General features: G+C 41.1%; 1 protein-coding gene across 6 annotated transcripts in view; it reads left to right on the top strand.

Moving 5' to 3' along the window:
* The window catches only part of znf536 (zinc finger protein 536), a 207,071-nt gene that overhangs the window by 129,750 nt on the left and 56,730 nt on the right, over positions 1 to 20,591 (top strand). For all 6 annotated transcript variants that reach the window (XM_026378871.1, XM_026378870.1, XM_026378874.1 and 3 more), the window contains 2 exons: positions 5,936 to 6,094; positions 13,406 to 15,157. In XM_026378871.1, the coding sequence (XP_026234656.1) occupies positions 5,936 to 6,094; positions 13,406 to 15,157 (1,911 nt within the window). The remainder of the gene's footprint in view (positions 1 to 5,935; positions 6,095 to 13,405; positions 15,158 to 20,591) is intronic.

The raw sequence follows: 20,591 nt of genomic DNA, 5'->3' as shown, positions 1-20,591 counted from the left end.
AGGTAGTAAAAGGAGGGGGATAATGCAGTGGTGTTTAATGATAATTGGTGTTTGGTTAATAAATTCTGCAAGTTCAGATTACGTTCTAGCACTGGCTGGAATGCTAGCATCAGCAGTGTAACTAAACCTCAAATTGATTAACTCGCATGAACCAGACGCTCACAAAGATGGCAGTGGTCCAAATCAAAAAAAAAAAAAAAAGAAGAAAAAAAAGAGAGAGAGAGAGAGAGGAAAGGGGGGTGCAGGGAGGTGTGTGAGTGTGTGTGTGTTTATGAGAGAAAGACAGAGAGCCAGCGAGCGAGCGAGCATCAGGCCGGATGGTGTTGTGTTGCTCTGGTGTAAGGAAATCAAGTCCCCCCGGGTGCATTTTTAAAAGCCTAATGCCTTTCAAATGATGTCATCACATTTTACTCTTTCTCTCTTTCTCCTCCCGCCCTCCCTGCTCACCCCAATCTCTCTTAATATCTTTCCCCTTTTTCAAACTGTTTCCGTCGCTTTGCGCCCTCCCTACCACCCCCCCCCTCAAGCCACCAACACCACCATCCCACCCACCTCTCCTTTACCCCTCGCCCCAACAACTCTCCCCAATCGCTTATTTGGGGGGTGGCGGAGGGGGGTGGACCAGTGGGCTTTGTGTCACGTGACGCATTAGAATAATGGCTGAGCAAGACGCAAAACATCTTGTGTTTTTATGACTGATGTGCTTTTTTTTTTTTTTTTTCTTCCCCTCTAGTTTTATTTCCTGAAAGTGATATCATACTAATCAAAACCACAGAATGTTTAGAGTGCAAAGAGTGATTGAAAGAGCACCATTAAGGAACTGGCAAGCCTTCCTTTCCACCACCAGCCCTCACCCCGGGCACCATATATATATACACACACACACACACAATCACTGGTTTTACTGTTTATTTTTGCTATTGTTGTTTTTGCTTTTTTTTTTTTTTGTCATCCATTAAGAACTGGGTGTGGCCACTGTAAAGGAGTAGGCAGCATGCCCTGTCCCAGGGGTACCCTTGTGAGCACTAACACACACTCTCACACACACAGATCCCTATCAATTTATGTGTTTGTCAGTCAGTTGTTGAGGCTGCCCCGGTGGCTTATCCCCGCTGTGGCGATGCATCGCTTGCTTCGTTGCAAGATCCTGGTGACGTGCAGTGTGAATTGAGTGAGGTGTCTTCTGCACACACACACACACACGCACACACACACACACACACACACACACAATTGCACTCTCACACACAGTTAGTCAGAGGGGAAGTGTGTGTACATGAGTGTGAGTGCAGCAGACAGCAGGCAGAGTGACTGATACTCAGCCTGCCTCCCAGATGGCCTGCTCAACTCTGCTCCAATCTGATCTCAGAGCCTTTGTTCTGGCATGTTCCATTACGCTGCCGTGACACCAGTAAAGGCAGAGGGGAGAGGAGCTGGTCTCAGATCAGATACAGCTGAATTATACATGTATTTCTCTTTTTTTCCCCCCTCTGTGATATTCTTGTAGCAACACAGTCACAGTTTGTCATGTTTTTGGGTTTTTTTTTTTTTTTTCCTGGGAAAGAGAGACGAGCGATAGATTAAAACTGTTTGAATGTTTGAGTTCGACGGGAGAATTTGGGAGCGAAACAAGTAGTAGTGGCTTGAATGTTTAATTAAAAGACGAGTGGTTTTATTCTTGATATGGATTATGATCTGTTGTGGGAATTAATGCCAGAAAATGAGGTTTGGCTAAAATAAAACATGTGAACTCAGCAGGGGCCTCTGACACTTGCTACAAAGTTAGACGGGAGAGAGAGAAACGCACTGGCTTGTAAATACTTCTATTTTTATTTAATATCAGATATTTATATTTAAATAAATTATTTTAGACCTTCAGTATAATGGAAAACCAGCTATTGCCAAACTTACAGAGCCACAAAAAGCAATGATTGTCTTTGTTTAATGTGAAATGTATTCATCAGAAAATCAGTTTAATAATGCTCATTATAACAATCTTCTTCATTTATAGAGCATTTTTCAAAAGTGGTGTTACACATTAAAACAGGCAGTGTTCACAAGTGACAGGTCAGATTATATTAAAAGAATAACACAATTTAACTTATAGTTACTAATAGTCAAGCAATGGTCCGCCCAGGTCTTTGTAGCCTCTCGAGTACAAATGAAAACTAAATGTTAGTATGTTTTTGGTGTTCTACATCACTTTTAATGGACTGTGTGTTTTCTTCTCATATTAAGTGCAAAATTGTACAGATTTGAAAAAGGTTTTTATAAGCCATTTTTAATTACTAGGATATTTGCTGTTTGATGGTATAAGGAAAATGAAAGACTAATAGTAGCTTGCCTTTACAGGCGTGTATATAAAAGCCCAAAGCTCACCTGTGACAATCACTTTAATGTTATGTCTCCTGCAGTGAATCTCCTTTGCATAAAAAATGGGAAGATGGGGAGAGAAAAATCAATAGTCGCAGGATGGTTACAGCTGGGTGTCAACATGCGATGATGCCTAATATACAGGGTGACCTTCAAAATGTTATAAATGTGTTGTGCAATAAAGTGTCAATATTTGTGGTTATATGGAGCAGGATGACTTTTACAGTAATTGGAACAGCCACATTAAAAGCTGTGGATCAGTCAACTGATGAAAGGCAAGTATGCCGGACACCCCCAGCTAGTGCTCGGGGAATGATGTGCATGTGTACATCGCATGTATACACACTCACGAGAAGAGCATAGAGCACAAAGTTCTGTTTTACCTTTCTTTGTAGTGTGTACTGTGTATGTGTGTGTGTGTGTGTGTGTGTGTGTGTAGGAATGTGTGAGGCCCATTTATTATTGAAGGGCTGTTATATGCCAGGAGAGCACACTCTCATCCTCTCAGTAGTGTGTCTTCCTCTTACAGGTGCACTATTAACCCTGACACACAAGGATGCATGTGTGTGTGTGTGTGTGTGTGTGACAGAGAGAGACAGACACACAGAGCTGGTGTGTGTGTGTGTGTGTGTGTGTGTGTGTTTGGAAGTGTGGTCTGGTGTTTGTCCTGCTTCTAATCTGTGTTTTGGATTTTTTAATTTTAGCCCCATCTGGGGTGGGCAGGTGGGCCAGTGTCTGTTACATGATCTGGGGAATCTTTGCCAAAAAGGGATCTGTACAGTAGACGGCTCAAAATATGTTTATGAGCAGGCAACTATGGCTACAGTATGGTGCAGTCCTGGACTAAACACTGAGGGAATTGCTTTTATTTAATTATTTTCTATTTATCGCATGTGTTTTTTTCTTGTTTTGTTTTTTCCATGCAAAACAATAGGGTGAAAATATATCTCACATCGTACTGGAAAACAGGAACGATATCTTACATCTAATTTGTGGTTTGTGTAAGTTGCAACCAGTGTCACATTTTCTTATAAAGAATAAAAATATAGTTTTTTTTAAGTGGATTTAATATCTTTTGCTCTAATGAACATGCTACAGTTTTCACTTCAATTGTACATCTTAACAATTGTCCTTTTATTTACTTATTGGAGGGCCAATGATCCTCAGTCTTTATCGCTGTACTGGTGGAAATATTGGACAACCTTGTTGATCTGTTGCACAGGATTTCGTTTGTGTCTCTTTCCGCTTTTCTTGCTCTCTCTGTCACGTATTGGTTCAAATGATGTGAAAATCGAGATCATTTTAAACCAAGATGCACCGTTAAACATCTGCTTTTAAACCCGAACTGTCTCCCAGCTTCTGTCTCCTCGTTTGTACACAGAATTAAACCTCGCAGTTGCCAAACCCGAGTAGAAGCATCTGGTATTTAGTATCTGTGTATTGTCACAGACTTACATTTAGGTTGCCTTTCAGTTTCAGTTGTGATAAATAGCCTTCAGCCTGATAGCAGTGTTGCTGAATGGAGTTGTGTGTTTAGTGTCAGTGTGGAAGAGGACTTGCTGACTTGGGTCTTTCCATTCTGTAAACCTTATTTGACTCCCCGACAGAGGAGGGGTGGAATGGGGTGGGGAACGACAGAAAAGAGAAAAAGATTAGGCTACTGTTAAAAAACGCTCCTTATTGTGCGGCGTGGTTGCCTAAGTGGGTTGCTCGATTTTGATTCTTTTCTTTCTTTGTGGCTTCCCCCTCTCCTCCCTACACACATACCAAATCATGTGCCAGATTGGAAAATAAATAACATTTTTAACCGTATTTGTGCTTCTTTGGGTCACACACATATTGACATGCTACTTTTTTTTTTTTACCATGAAGGCCGCAGACTCTGTTTATGCGAGTTTATGATGAAATATGACTAGAGCCAGACACATGCAGAAGGGGGAGCTTTGGAGGCTCAAGCCCCTGCCCTTTTCCTTAATTGATTAGTGATTAGTGCCCCTTTAACACTGATTAATCCTCAGGGGTCAAACAAAGAACAAATGCTGGTCAAATGCTACACAATTAAAATACTAAGTTAGCTTATTCTTACCTTGCTTCACTGTCTCCAAAAATCTGAGAACTTATCAAAAACAACAGACGGAGACTCTCAAAATAATGCATCTGTTGTTTCCTACAGTAATAAAACACCAAACAAAATGAAACACATTGCATTGTTCAAAACTATACAGTTTATTCCATTTCCTGTTTATATTTTCACATTCCTGACTGACACAGGCTGAGCTTTGTCTGTGGGCTCTTTCTTTTAACCTCTGCGTTAAGAGATCGGTGTCGCTCCTGATTGTGACCACAGAGTTCCTTTGCCTACAAGTGCATATATTTCAGATGCATCAACACTGGTAAAGAGACGCCGGCCTGCACAAAACAAAGAAAAGGCGAAAAAACAAAAAGAAAGAACCAAAAATCAAAAATGAAAATGGATTTTTACCTTGCCATGAAATCTGCGACTCCGTCGTGACAGCTGCGAGACTGCGCGAGTTGATGTTGAATCTCTTGCACTGTAACATCCATCAAATGCTATTGGAACTAGTACAGATATTTTTAATTTAACAGCTTCAAGATACAGGACTTATCAAACATCTGTTGTGTGTTTTGTTGCTTTCAAGTCTTTTTTTTTTAAACTTATCTGTGTTCCTGAGGCCTTTAAACTTCTAGTTGTCAGCACATCACAGGCTCCTAACCTTCCGTACAACAAGGCCAGTGTGTACAATCTGATGATGACACCCTCACCTCAGATTATGCTGCTGTCAACACATTTCCAGGTTGTCGCAGCGCATCTTTAGATTCGTGTTCAGTAGGTGATTGTGTTGATAACAGATGGCTGTTGCACTAAACTGTGCATCATCATTTTTTATTGCGCTGAGGAAGTGGCGGAGGGCGGGGTCAAAACCGTTATCACCCTATCATATCTCTGACAGCTACCTGTCAAAATCAGGTCGCAGGAAGAGATGTGAGGAGATCCTGCGATGCTGACATAGCTCGATTTAACTCTCTCTCTTTTCTTCTTCTTTCTTTCTTTCTGTCTCATTTAGCATTGTTAATTTTTCACTGCAATCCAGCATATGCTCGGTAGGAATGATGATGATAGCAAGGGTAAAATAAGAAAAGAAAAAAAAAAAAAAGGAGGAGTAAGAGAGGCGGCGGTGGTGCAGGTGGCGGTGTTGAGTGAGTGTATGTGTGTGTGTTTGAGTTGAGGGGGTGTATCTCAGGACTATGGTGTTTCTAAAGAAACTGAAAAGCTTATGAACTGTCAGCGTTCTGTCAGCGAGGAAAATAGCGCGGCCCGTGAACCCGTTTGATGAATTTGACTTTGCATGGCGTTCGCACATTTGAGCAAGGGAAACGAGGGACAATGAGAGACAGACAGAGGAAAAAGAGAGCGAAAAAAAAAGTGTGTTGTAATGTATGGAGGGCTGGTTTGAAGTGGCACTCAACACACCTTCCATTTGTCTCTCTTTCTTTGTGCTGTTTGTGTGTGTGTGTGTGTGTGTGTGTGTGTGTGCTCCAGATGTTGGGGAGGACTTGGGGAAGGCAGCTGGGAGCATTCAACCGCCTCTGTCCCAGCATCGTGAGCGGAGTCTGGCCTCATCCTCCAAGGATTGTCCCTACTGTGGCAAGTCCTTCCGCACCTCTCATCATCTCAAAGTCCATCTACGGATACACACAGGTCAGTAAATGCAACGACTTCACTTCTCCAGCCAAATGCATAGAGTGCATTTCTGCAGCAATTAAACATTTATTGTACTTCATACAAAATTTAGTTTACTACTTGTACTGACAATCCTTCTGGGGTTAGAGTGACATATTGGTTTCTGAATATTGGTTTCATCAGATATTGCAGTCAATCTGAGGATCTGATGATATATTGCAGATTAATTGATAGTGGATTAGAAATAGTACTGCATTAGTTGTCTTTTGCAAGCCTTCAAGAAAGAAAGAAACTTCCTACTGTACAGTTACTGTTTTAGTGTAGGATTTGGGGGTTAGGGTTTTGTGTTACAGGTTAGGTTTAATCAAAATCACACACAATCACAATTTACAGTATCAGTGCCATAATAACCAACTGATCCCAGTTCTTCAGCACATACTAAGAGTCATATTAATACATAATTCTTAGTATTTTTATTCAAACTGACATAAAAACAAAGAAAACTATTCACAAGAAGGAATACATGTTTCCTCACAGTGTCCCTCAATGAGGCTTAAGGCCATTGTTATTCTGATTTTTTCATACTCATCATTTCATTGAGCTCTAATTAACACAACAAGGGTTCAGTGTCCCCTGATGACATCACTCGGAGGGCAATTTCACACTCGCTAACTCTGAACAACTTTCGAGAGAAAACAAAGGCGGCCTGTCCACAGTTTAGGGATATGCGTGAGATGATGTGCCTAATAGATTTAGCTTGACTTTTTTCCTTCAGTCAAGCATCCTAACTACTCTGAGCTGTGTGCATGTGCTCAGGCAGTTGTTGCTGTGAAGTTGAGGCTGCAGTCAGAGTAATGATGTGGACTATGGACAGTAGCCAGGGTTGTAACCCTCTGCAAGGTATGAACGCCCCACTGGCTATCCAGGTTAAAGTCGCAATTAGACCACACAGAGGACACCTTACAACAAGGACACCTGGTTCTAGCTGGTGGGCAGTTAGTTCATCTCACATGAAGTTTCCAAACTGGACAAAGTAGATATTTAGACAGCTTACCAAAGGCCCCAACAAAATAATGTTATTTCCTGACTCAGAGTAATTCATCATTGTGTGAATCCTTAGCTCCTTCTTCTTGAAAAGCTGCGACAGGCCATCCTGACCTTTGTTAGTTCCTACACTTTACTAGCAAGTAATCCTTGGGTACCAGTAGAGACACAGAGGCTAAAACACTCACAGCTGAAAATGGAAATCCCTTACAGCTGAGCAAAATCAATGCCTGGATATTTTCTTATTCTCCTTTTCTGTCTCCTGTTCCTTTTTTTTCCCCTCCTTCCCCATGTACTTAAAAGGCTGAATGAGAGACCACCCATGCTTTGACCCCCTTTTGCTTTGCTTATTAACAGGCACATACTGTACCTCCGCTCTGGAAAGGAATTAGATGAAAAGCTTTATACTGTAGCATGCTAACACGTCTGCTGTACACTCACATAATTAGGATTCCTAAGTTAAAGAGTGCATCCAGGTCACACTCTTTTCTTTTGGAGGGGTGAGGGGGGTGATACCCATGAGGGCCGTATTTTATCGCGGAGAAGGCGTAAATCTTAACCCAGACCTGGCATTAATTTATTTGCCAAACACACACAGGGACAAGTATCGCCATTAAATTTCATCCACACATTTATTTATTGTATACATTGAACCAGAGTCAAGTAAAATGCTTAATTTGAAGCACTTCTGCATCATAGGTTAGGAAGGATGTTCTCTTTTGGATAGGAATGTATATTTGGACATGGGCCTATCTAAACACAGCTTTAGTGTTCTACATGTGGAGATTAAAAAAAAATCAGCTTGAAGCCTCGGCTGAATGTGGCCTTTAAATCATCCCAATAACCTAATCATATTGGCTCCACTGTGAAATTGTGATTACATCCACAAGATGACTTTTACAGCAGCTAAATATCCTTTCTTGCTTTATGGTGACAATGTGGAGAAACTCACAGATGACAGACAAACGCGTCCCCCCCCCCACCCATCCCCTTCATCCTAAGGCAATGTGAGTGACACAAAGGAGTTGCTTACCGAGCTGGTCGAGGCAGCATTGTGCGACGCAAACGCTAAGATTAATGAGCGACTAACATCAGCTTGAAAGGAATGAAGTGAATTTAAATTTCTCCAAAAGTTAAAGAGCTAATGTTACAGTATTAATTTCCTCTTGAACAGTGAGTGGGAAAATATCCATTAGCAAAATTAACCACAGTTTTCTAGGTAGCTAACATTGTGCGGCTGTGGCGCTACAGTGTGGGGCCACAGCTAATGAACACACTGCAGAGGGTGATATTTCATTATACAAATTAATGCTCACATTTTAATGGGAAAGTCACATAATGAATCTAGGCTTCAGTGACAGCAATTAGAGGCCCAGATTGTCCCCTTCTGGACAAGGCACTATTTAGCAGTAAGCAGCTGTGTGTAAAAAATAAAAAGGTCCTCGCTCTTGACAATAGCCACACATAACTTCAGGCAGGGGCCGCATAACCAATAGGAATCCCTGCTCACCTTTAAATGAGGAGGGGTGAGGGTGGGGGTAGGGGGTGGGGGACAAAGAGAGGGAGACGGAGCAGGGAGACAGGACTTGCCAGTGTCACTTAACCTTAACCTAACCTTGTAATCAGGATGAATCAAGTGGGACCTGTGATCTCCCTCTCCATTCCTCTCAACCCCCCCACCTCCTCTTTTCTCTTTTTTCTTTGAGTGACTCCCTCCAAATACATTATTTCTCACTGCTCGGTTTTCTCTTCCACTGTGTTCAATATTAAATTTAATATACTGTTTTACGGACATTTGGCAACTAAGGTTGGCAACAACATATGTAAGACCCGACCTGAAGACTTGATCATGTTTTTTAGCTCTGATCCTGATCCAGTTCCTTAGACCTTGATTATATATTGGGTCTTTAGCCTACTCATCACAGCACATCATATTTCTCACAAGCTACTTATTCCAAGTATAAGTAATATGTTTTAAAGCTTAAATTGCCGATACACTTGGTTATGAATGAAAGACTTTGTGGAGAGAATAGTCCCTGAAAGTGACTTGAAGGTATCTGAAAAAGAGAAGATGTCTCACTCTGTTATAGTTGTCTGAACGTCAGATGCACTAGGTCCACTCTAATTGTACAGTGGAGCTTCTCACCTCACGAACAATCTTGCAGGCTCTTGCTTGTTATCTCGACAACAGGCAAGTTTAATTTTGGCCTGTTGTCAGGTTACACACAGAATTAACATTAATTAGCAAACAGCTTGGACCGTCTGCGATCACGGAGAGGAGCACTCTCGCAGACTGAGGTCGGACGAAAAAGTTCAGCAAAGTACAGACCAGATTCATTTTAGCTGAAACCAACCCATCAACCCATTAACCCATTAGCACCGGTGCTAATCTGTAGATCAACTCTGAACAGCTCTTTTACACTAAATATATGTATTTTTCTATTGTCATCAAACCCCATGAAAAAGCAGAGAACTGAAGCTGCTATGAACTACAGTATGCACAACCTGCCTTTAATCCTGTGCGCTGCAGAGCTCCATTGTTTTCTCAAAAACACTATTAAAAACACATCAATGAGACAGTGTTGCACTGGGTGACACTTTCATTCATTACAATGAACACAGCCACCGCAATATGTTTTGAGTCACATACACTATCCTGGTGCTGTAAATACTTAATAGAGCAACAAATTTGTAGTAATCCAGAGATAAAATAGCTGCCAACAAATGTACCATTTACTCTTGTTTCGGTAATATTTGCCAGAAACTACAGACAAGATTTATTTCTTCAGGAATGAATGGGCTTGAGTCTGACTGGCAGGCAGACAGGATCGCACTGAGAGATGGACATTGTTGGCTTTGTCCTATTTATGGAAGTTATTGACAGCAAGAGAAAGATATTGCCCTTTCCAGCAGTGAGCACATTTAACCAACGTTCTTGACTGTGCATCTACGGTGTCACCTTCCCCTCTGAGGCTATTGAACTGTTAACCCCGACAGTATAAGAGGCTCTCTCAACTCACCACCAACCACTAACTTAAGCAGACATACTTAAAACAGATGTAAAACAGCTTCTATCCATTATTCAGTCTCTCAAACGTCCCACTGGTGTTTTCCCCTCATCCTTCTCTGGCCAAATGGAAATTCATCCTCCAGTATGTTGTTTCTATTAAGGACTATTTTAATTGCCCCCCTGTACAGGTTTGGGATATTTATCTTAGCTTGTTTCTATGGTGCTGCCACAAATGACACGTACAACATGAAGTACAGACACACTGTGGACGAGCAGGTCCCAGCAGTCAGGAGAAGGATCATTTATAGCCAAAGAGGTGTCGCTGAAGCATTTATGAAGCTAAGAAAGGTTCACTTTCTTCACTGTCTGTCGGTCTGTCGTTCACGTTTGTCGGGAACAAAATGTCCAAAGTAGTTCAACAAAGTGAAGAAGGACAACAGCAAAAACAAAAAAAAGAAAAAAAAGAAAGTTTACTGTTCTATTTTTAACTCCCGAATAGCAATTTCCTGGTTTTGTGGCGGCAGTGATCTGTCATGTGGCTGGGAGGTTGTGCTGTTTGCGCTGATATCAATTAAAAGTGGATTAACGGGTACATAATGACCTTTAGCAGTAAATTGTGTGTAATGTTGCAAGGCAGGATACAGTATATTCCCCAGATGTCACACCAGGCCCCTGACGTATGATGGAGCAGATGTCTTAGCCAGTCCAAATGGCCCTCTAAGACACAAACACACACACACACACACACACACACACAAATACACACACACACAGGCTCAAGCCGACACGCATCCATGAACATGTGTTCGCACACATTCCAAATGGTGCGCACGCTCACATACGTAAACACGAGTACATTCAGAAATGCACTTGTCATCTGTCTCACTTGCTCCTGATATATTTAAATACTTAATTTTAATGGAAATCTGGAATAAAATAATCACTCTCCGAGGGCATTTGTATTTATTTCCAGTTTACCCAGCTCTACAGACATCAGAGGAGAGTTTCAAACGTACAATTCTTTTGGTGCTTTTCATTCTCATTTTAGATATGTAGATGCTACATTAATCTTTATTTTCCTCCCATGAACATTAACAACCTCTTATAAGGAAAGAAAAAGACAGAGGAAGAAAAAAAAAAAGATCTGATCAGTCTAATTTCTGTCTAATTTGGCTCCTAGAATATCATTTTGTCCAGTTAGAGGAATTGAGAATGATCATTTGCATCAGGGACGTTTCCTTATTAAATCAGCAGTGAGCCTCTGTTCGGCAGCTCACAGGAGAAGCACTTATTGGGTTAAAAGCTCATCTCGTATGGTTTATTTTAAATATACTCTGTGCTTCATAGCCACTGTAGTGTAAGAGAAAAAATATCTGTCTTTCTATCTTTAGTCAGGGTTATCTGTCTCCCTCTTTTTTGTCTCCCTCATTCTTTCTCCCTCCTCTTCTTAGCATTTCCACCTTCAATTTTCTTTTGTATGCCCTCCTATTCTTTTCTCTCTTGTATCAATATTGTATTGAGTTGGTGTTTGTGGCCCTTTATTTGAGAACTCTGCAGTAGGTCTGCAGATTGCAGAGTCTTTTCTGGAATGGTGCCCTCTAAATAATGATAAATTACTTGAGCAGTATGCCATTTGCTAATTATATCCATGATTTACTACACAGCCCGACTTAAATCATTCAAGCCAGCCTTGCGTAACAATGCCTTTTTTCTTTTATAAAATGGTTTCCATGTGTATAATGTAAATATTTTATGGACATATATTTTATATATGATAATATATGTACACAAAAACATTAAAAACATGATGTTTTCATTTCTTTTCCACTGATCTTCTTGTCTTTTGACACCCTGTCACTGTTGTCCCTCCAACAGAAATTCCACTCTGGGAACTTTTTATATGTATATATTAAAAAAAAAAAAAAATCAAGCTTAGCATTTTTCCCCTCTCTGTTCATTGTTTAATGACTCCAAATCTGGCTCAGACTCCAAGCCTATTATAATTGCTAGCAGGATGTGTTCTATTTCAACATAAGTATAATTCCAATGGAAGATCCACTTCTGGCAGAATAATGCTGCTGTTTTACCATTATCAAGAATATTCATGAATATGGATGTGCAGCATAAATAAATATATGTAAATGTTACACAGCATATTCACCCCTCTTTTTCCGTAACATAAATCACTTTAATCTGTGCATCATGTAGTGATTCTTATTGTTCTTTATCATAGGGCTTCACTGCAACAACCATGTGGTTCACATATGTTCTCTGCATATTTCTTTTCAATTTTTCTTTCTTTTTTTTTAATACTCATTGACTTGTGTGTGTGTGTGTGTGTGTGTGTTTCTTTTCCCTCACTGCGATGCGGTGTGGAGATCTTATGGCTGATTTATGTTTCTTAAGATAAACTGCAAATAGGGAATGTCTAAGAAATTGAACTCTCATCATGAAGGCACAGGCCTGACAGCAAGCAAGGCCAGAACAGAGGTGTGATGACCCCACTGTAGGCACACACACACACACACACACACACACACTGTGCAGACACAAATACACAAATAGACACCCAGCCGCACCGCTCGGTCCTTGCTTGTGCACACACAGATAGCATCGAGACAGTTTTGTTGTCAGTTGAAAATATTATCTCTTTTAGTGCACTGAAAGCACCATATGGTGAAATGTTTTTTATGGTGTTGATGTGAGTGATGGCTCACTTGGCGGGGCTGGATCGAGCTGGATCGACCCATATTCAGATGCCTACTCTACACACCCATCCCAATACACGCACATGCAATAACACAAACACACACGCACATCTAGTGAAGCAGCCGATGTCTATGGAAGGAGAGAGAGAGAAGAGAGAGAGAGTTAAAAACGTGATTGTCGGTTGAATGCAGGGTCTTGTTCATTATCACTTTGTTTTGTAGTTGATTTCATTCAGTGCTTTGTTTTCCTCCTAAACTGCTGATTCCTCTATTTTATTTTATTTTCTCACTTTCTTTCCTCAACCCATTTGTAGAAAGTAGAAATCGCATGTGTTTTTGATGCCATAGTTTGCAACTGCAAAATATTCTCTTTCACAGTAGTTAATGAAATGCATATCTTTTTTGTGAGCTCTACTCTTTTGACCTAATTTTCTTGACCCTAGGGTCCACGTTCCCAGCTCCAATAAATAGATTTTGATATCCAGTCAGTCTGATAATCAGGTCAATTATTCACTGTTTTCCCTGTTGTTCTCTTTCTGTTTCTCTGTCTCTATCTTTGTCTCTCAGGAGAGAAACCCTATCGGTGCCCTCATTGCGACTACGCTGGCACCCAGTCTGCCAGTCTGAAGTACCACCTTGAGCGCCACCATCGTGAGCGTCAAAATGGCTCCACCACCTCAGGCCCGTCCTCTGGCCACGCCCCTTCTTCTGACCATAAAGAGGATCATGGGAAGACAGCCGGCAGTGGCATCTTTGCCCGACCAGATGTTCTCCGTAATGTTTTCAAGGGAATGCCTCCCAGCCTAGACTTCAGGGCAGGTCCATTGCTGCCACATCAGTGGGCGTCGGCTGGCATGATGTCACCACAAGACCGAGATCGTGAACGTGGAGACCGTCGTTTTGACTCCTCAGCTGAGAACATGAAGACTGCTGATGGCCCATCCTCCTTGGTCTCAACAGCTACAGATAGTCCTGCCAGTTTCTCTGACCTAAGCAGGGCTTATCAAAGCATGATGGGAAACGGTGTCCACTTTCAAGGTTCTCTTCAGGCCTTCATGGACAACTTTGTTTTCAGCTCCATGAAGAAGGATATGAAGGACAACCAGAGTGTAGCTCAGCTCCAGGCACAGCGCTACCATGATAACGGTGAGCCCAAAGCCAAGCGGGCTGTCTGTGCTAACCAGGATAGAGAGGAAAAGACTGAAGCCAAACCAAACTCAGAGCCAGGCAAACCTGGGTCACAGTATGAACCACTCGATCTGTCTGTTTCCGTTCGGCCTGAGTCTGCATCTGGATCTCTCCCTGGCTCTTCAGTAACCATCCATGATAATGTGGCATGGCACGGGTGTCTGTTCTGCTCCTTCTCCACCTCCTCATTAGAGCTGATGGCTCTGCACCTCCAGGCTAACCACCTGGGTAAAGCCCAACTGCAGCGACCTGATGCAGCGAAGGAACTTCGTGGAGATGGTTCTCCCACCACCTCCACCATTCACTACTCCAACACAAAGACCTCTGGTATGGCTCTCGACAAAGGTGGTGACAGAGATGGAGAGAAAAGCCAGGGAAGCTGGAACAACCACACGGACCAGCCTTATAATCCCTTCCAGAGCGAATTCTACAGACGATTTGGTGGCTTGTATGATGGATCCCAAGTGGTCAAGGGCTTTCAAGGCTATGTAGGCGTACCAGAACAGGGACTTGACCCATCTAGCCAGGCTGGGGATGTCCAGATTGGTGAGAGTGGCTCCTGTGGAGATGTTGAAGAGGACCAGGTTGGATCAGATGATGACATTGTCAAGGCTGGTGTGCAAAGTGCCAGTGAGACACCCTCAACTACCCCCAAAAGACAGCAGCAACAGAATAACTCTGATGAAGAGGAAGAGGATGGAGGAGTGGCTGAAGAGGAGGAGGAAAGAGACGAGGGCGGGCAAATGGACATGGACAGGGAGGTGGGAAGTCCAGATTCAGACCACCTTCAGAACCACACCAAACACCTCCAAGATGACTCTTCTTTGACCCCAAGGAGTGGGGCTGGTTTAGCAGCATCGTCCTCCGCCATGAGTCCACTTTCCCTTGTTCCCCGACCCCAGAACCAAGCCTTGCCACTGGAGAAGCAATGGCAGCAGGGCCTGAGCCTCCTGTCTCCTGGAGGTCCTCCAGGACTGTTGAAGGCAGAGCAGCAGACCAACCTTGAGCAGCAGATAAACATGTTGTCTGTCCTCAGAGCCTACAGCAATGACAACCTCTCCGCATTCAACGGCCTGGGAAGCGGAGCGGGAGGCGCACCCACAGGGGCCATGAAGAGGCCAGACATGCCTGGTAAGTGTGTTTAACCCCTACTGGCACTGTAACATGCTGTAATGCTCACACAAGGTTCAAGTCATGAATACACACACACATTTGAAACCCTAATTCGATTTTTCCATCACATAAACACACAAGACAAACACATATACATTTTTCCCTGACGCCCACAAAGGCATCTCAGAGACTCACTGAAGGTCTCCAGATTGGCTCTGAAGTGATTTCAGCCTTATTTCTAGCAAGTTTAGAAGCTATCAGCCTGGCGACTAGCAACAGATTAATCTTTATTACACATTGATATTACTGGGAGTGCAGCGCCTCCCTCCCACCCCACAGCATGGAGGGAATAACCCTGGATGAGTCAGAGCAGGACCTCAGCTCCCTGTGCCATCTCCTCCTCATGTCTCTTAACTATCTTAGCTCTCATAAAGCCAGCTCCCAAAAGCCCATTACTTTATAAGACTCGTCGATCTATGACCCTGTGAAAAATGAACTGTCAACTTTCATGATTCTGCTAAGGTTACAGCCAATCCTTGAGAGTGAAGAAGGAAGTCCTTTTTTTTTTTACAATGCTCTTTTGGTGTTTAGGGCTGGTTGCTAAAGTGTCTCTATAGGAAGAAAGTAAAAACCAAAGTTGGCATTGAGCTTAGAAAGGCTGGTTTATACACACCAAAGAGATTGGAAATGACTAAAAGACAATGGAGTTAGCAATAGTAGTGTATATTTTAATAGTATTTTGAAAAACTTGATTTTTATCCCCCTTGTTGCCTATCGTTAATATGGAAAACAAACAAAAGTGTGCTCATGAAATGTAGAGCTGTCATATTCCTAAACATATAGTAAAGGTTTTTCTTTCCTAATAAGAAAGCAATGCAGCTACATCTGTTCATCTAACCTTTCTGACAAAATTCTATCTATAGCCATGGAATCAGGTTGTCTGCGTGGCATGAAAAACATTTTAACGATACAAGACTTGTATATAAATACATACATCTGTATGTGTTAATAGAACAGTGCCTCTGTGTGAGCATGCCCTACTTATTGTCTAATCAGAAAGCTTGAGAAAGCAAAGCTATGCCGTGTGGGCAGTCCCCTTTGCAACTAGGAATGCCTGACCTTTGTTTTCTGTAGATAAGATTTTCTCGAATGTTTTTCTTATGTTGGTAGTTTGCCCCAATCTGACTCAAGTCATTCACTGTTATTGAAAAACTCAATAGGTTACTGTGCTGACTATATGTATGACATCCTGGAAATTCACTGTTCAGATCTTTGTAATGGCACAGAAAATATAAAATTAAAAGAAAAACAGGTGATCTTGTGGCGTGGCTTAGATATGAATATGACATTTAGTTAAGTGACTCCTGTCCCACCCCAGTCACAAGCTATTTTCTTTTGTATCGTAACAGTGATGTGTATATCAGATAATATAACACTGTATTCTAGATTATGCTGTATTTTATGTAAACCAAAGCTCTTACAAATATTCTAAGATATCCAAAGCTTTGTATGTTCATATCCATGTAGTAAACCAGAATGATATTTTGAAAGGACAATGCTTCAGTGGTATGAGGACTCATTCCTAAATAATAATAACTAAAAAAAAAAGATTTAGAGAACTTCTTACCACAAATTTCACATAGCTCATATCTCTCTACATGCTTAATGCAAGTACACAAACTGGAGGTTCTTGGTTACCTGTAGACATGAATATAAGAGTATCTGTAAGCCATTGCTGACCTGACCTGTTAACCTGTAATGGACTCAATGCTACAACCCTCATGTACACCGACGGCAAGTGGTGCTAGTATTGACATGATATGTTAACTAGTGCTTTTACAGTCTCTCACCTATATCCACAAATGCTATTACTATAATGCCTTTTTTTGCCTATGACAGCAAGGAGTATTGCTATTTAGCTGTCCCTAATGTAGCTTCAAATTCTTTACTCGATGTGAATTTTTAGGTACATTGAAAACATACTTCCAAATATATTACAAATACAAAGAAATAAAAAGCACAGCACTCCACTAAGAAAATACATATGTCTGTTAAACAATGTTGAATTGTTGATGACATGAAAGATCGAGTCTAGCCCAGATTGTGAAAGTTATGGTACAGAAAATGTATAGTAGTGAGAGTTGGTGTGAAACAAAATCAGAGCAGCTGGTAAATGTGGAGCTTGTACTGACAGATGGTTAATCCATAATAATACATCATCATTTATTAGTTGATTATTTTTATATTAAAAATCTGTTTATAACTGGTAGCTAAGGCTGTCAGATAAATGTAGTGGAGTAAAATGACAGTATTTCTGTTTAAATTATAATAGTAATAGTTATTATAAAATAGAAGTGTAATAGTTTAATAGTTGTATTGTTAGTAAGTACTGTACCTCAAATGTGTAATTAAGTAAATTAACTTTATTTAAGATGTTAAATCAGCAAAATAATAATACAATGGTCAAATAAATGTAGCGAGGTTAAGAGCAGGAGTATAAAATTAAAACGTACATTGTCTTCCATTGTTGATAGCAGCGTTGTTACTGCTGTTACTACTTACTGTATACTACTGCTCACTACAGTTATATGATAATGCTTAGATGACTCACTTGTTTGACAGTAAAATGCACTAGTACAGTCCGTCTTTATGTGTCCACTTGTAAACCGCTTGTTTTGGGGTTTATGCAGCAGCTTAAAGAGCAACAGTCACACATCCCACTGGTGGGTGGAGAAGGTGGGGGTGGCAACGACGTCCATAAAACTCAATTCAGACCTGGCAAAATGTGATTATCTGGAGTGGGTTTGCATTAGGTTTGTATGCAAATACAGCATAAATCATTAATATTGAAATTCTCCTCTGAATCTACGGTAGCTGTTGTAGGGCACGCGCTGCACGTCTGGAGTGGCCGTCTCTTCATTAGTATGCCCAGAGGAAGGGGAAAGGGATACAATGCACATGAACCTACTTGCACTATGACACATAACAGATCCACACAGATCCACATATTCACACATCTGTAGTAATAAACCACACCTCTTTAAATTGGCCCAGGTATTGGATTTATCAATAAATGTCATTAACAGCAGCAGTGGCCCTGAGGGCTCTGTAATCAGACAAGGTATCTGGTTACTGAGGTACAATATGCTGTGTAAAGATTGATATGCACCCCCACCATTTGCTGCACTGTAGATGTGCTTAACACAATCAATACTTGGCTGGAGTGGAGACCTATCTATAGCCATGCATTATCAAACATGAAGTATTACATTATTCAAACAGTGCTGCACATGCCATGACTGCTTGCGAACATTGCTTCTTACATCGTATTACTTACATTACCTCAACCACCTTGTTCATTTAATATGTGAAATGTGGGCCGGGGTTTTAGAAGGTTCAGATTGACAAGCCGGAGAGGAAGTGTTGATAGGAGTGTATGACTCGGATGAGTGTGACGAAAACTTCAGAGGAGAAAACGGCAGAGCTTGTAGCTGAGCACCTATCGCGATTGGAGAAGTCGACTACACAAACAGAGGGTTAGTGGGCAGGATGAAGAAAATGAGAGAGGGGAATGCAGTGTATTCTCGCATCAATAAGATCCCATCACTCCCACTTTACAAGTGCTCTCACATTGTGCTGTATAGTTCTCCTCATAAGTGGCGCTGTTTGTTGCTGATAAAAACTCTGAGAGTCACCTCCTCAACGCTCTGTAGTCGACACTAAAAAGAGTCTATTTTTGTAGATGTGAGCGGAAAACCATGTGGCAGTGCCTCAGTGTCGCCATATAACATCAAGAAGCACAGTATGTACAGTACGCACGGTATGACCATGTTGAGCTGGTAGTTTCAAGCATTAAATTAGGTCCGTGTTTTAGTTTAACAGCTCTGACCACTGATGATTTTTGCTGTTTGACATTTATTCAACCATTCATGTGTATACAATTTTAATTTATTTTCATATTTTTATAAACTCTGTCTCCAAAAATCCCTCTTTTATACAACTAAACTGCGATGACAACAGTTTTTCTTTTCTGTTAACATGACGATATGTTGACAAAATGACAAATGACAAATGAATGACAAAATACATTCATACTGAACTGATTTTTTTTTTTCTGCTAAACTATCCAAAGTACATCATCCAGTTTTACTAGAACAGTGCCATTAAACATTTTTATGCTCACACAGTACTTGATTGAGGTTAGAGCATCTGGACAAAGGTAACAGTCACTTCATAAACACATCGTCTCACTGTGTAAAGTACTTCTAGCACTTTCGTTAATAAGTCTAAACCTAACCACTCGTGGGACTCTGGAATTGAACTCGGGTCCGTCATGTGTTTTTTTCATTAAAACGATTAGTTGTATCACAACATAGCCATATTGCGATTACATTTCCCACAAAAATTATTTGTGATGCAGTTTATTTGCAGAGAAATTTCATTTTTTGAAGACAGGGTTCAATTTAGAATACATTTTATCACAATAAAATAACAACAGGACAACATCACCTCACAACACAGCTCTTGATGACATAAAGCCAACATACAACACCAGCCTATGTCAAAGTGTCAAAGGGGACATGTTTGAAGCAGGACACTGAGCAAAGTCTTTATGCTGATGAAGGCCATGACATGTCATTGAAAACAGTGAAAGAAGTCCAGTAGAAGTCCAGTTACATGTTTGTTTTTTCTTAATCAAAAAGACATACAAATGTAAAAAACAACTGTTACTGTAAGAAAGACAATTATATATAGGGAAACATATAGGGAAATAAACATAGCAAATTAATTGAAAAATAAGGAAAATTACACATTGCACATTCCTGACATGTACTAAAGAAGTAATAGAATGAATTCTATAATTGTGCATGTGTCTGCATTTGTTTGTGTGTGTGTGTGAGAGTGAAACAGGTTAAGGAAGTTTGGTTTTCAGCCTAAATGCCGCATTGGTTGTGTCACTAGTGGCCAGTTACCTATGCCAGAGTGAGTGCACTCTAGTCAGTCTTCACTGTGAGGGATTTCCTCCATGAGTGCAGAGGTCACATTAGAGCAACGTGCAAGAACACACAGACACACACACCTATACATTTAGATTCCCATGGTGGATGAGACAAATGTTCAACCGCATGCTTGCAGACGGGAGTGCAGGACACTGCAAAAAAAAAAGAAAAAAACAGCTGATAATGCGTGTGTGAGTGTATATGTGTGTGTGTTTGTGAATGTGAGAGAGAGGGAGTGTGTTTGTGTGTGAAACAGGTCTTGTAAAGCACTGATGGTAATTAAAGACATATGGTGGGATTGGTGGGCTCGCTGTGAAGCGCAGATGTAGTGGATCACAGTTGGCATTACTGGTGTAATTTTCACTTTCTCTGGTTTAAGTGTAAGAAAGGTAGGAATAACAAATAACACTCTCAAGACGCACACACAAACACATACGCACAAGTGCTACTAG

Source organism: Anabas testudineus, chromosome 3 (genome assembly GCF_900324465.2).
Source record: "Anabas testudineus chromosome 3, fAnaTes1.2, whole genome shotgun sequence".
Classification (NCBI taxonomy): domain Eukaryota; kingdom Metazoa; phylum Chordata; class Actinopteri; order Anabantiformes; family Anabantidae; genus Anabas; species Anabas testudineus.
This window is presented reverse-complemented; position numbering and strand designations above follow the sequence as displayed.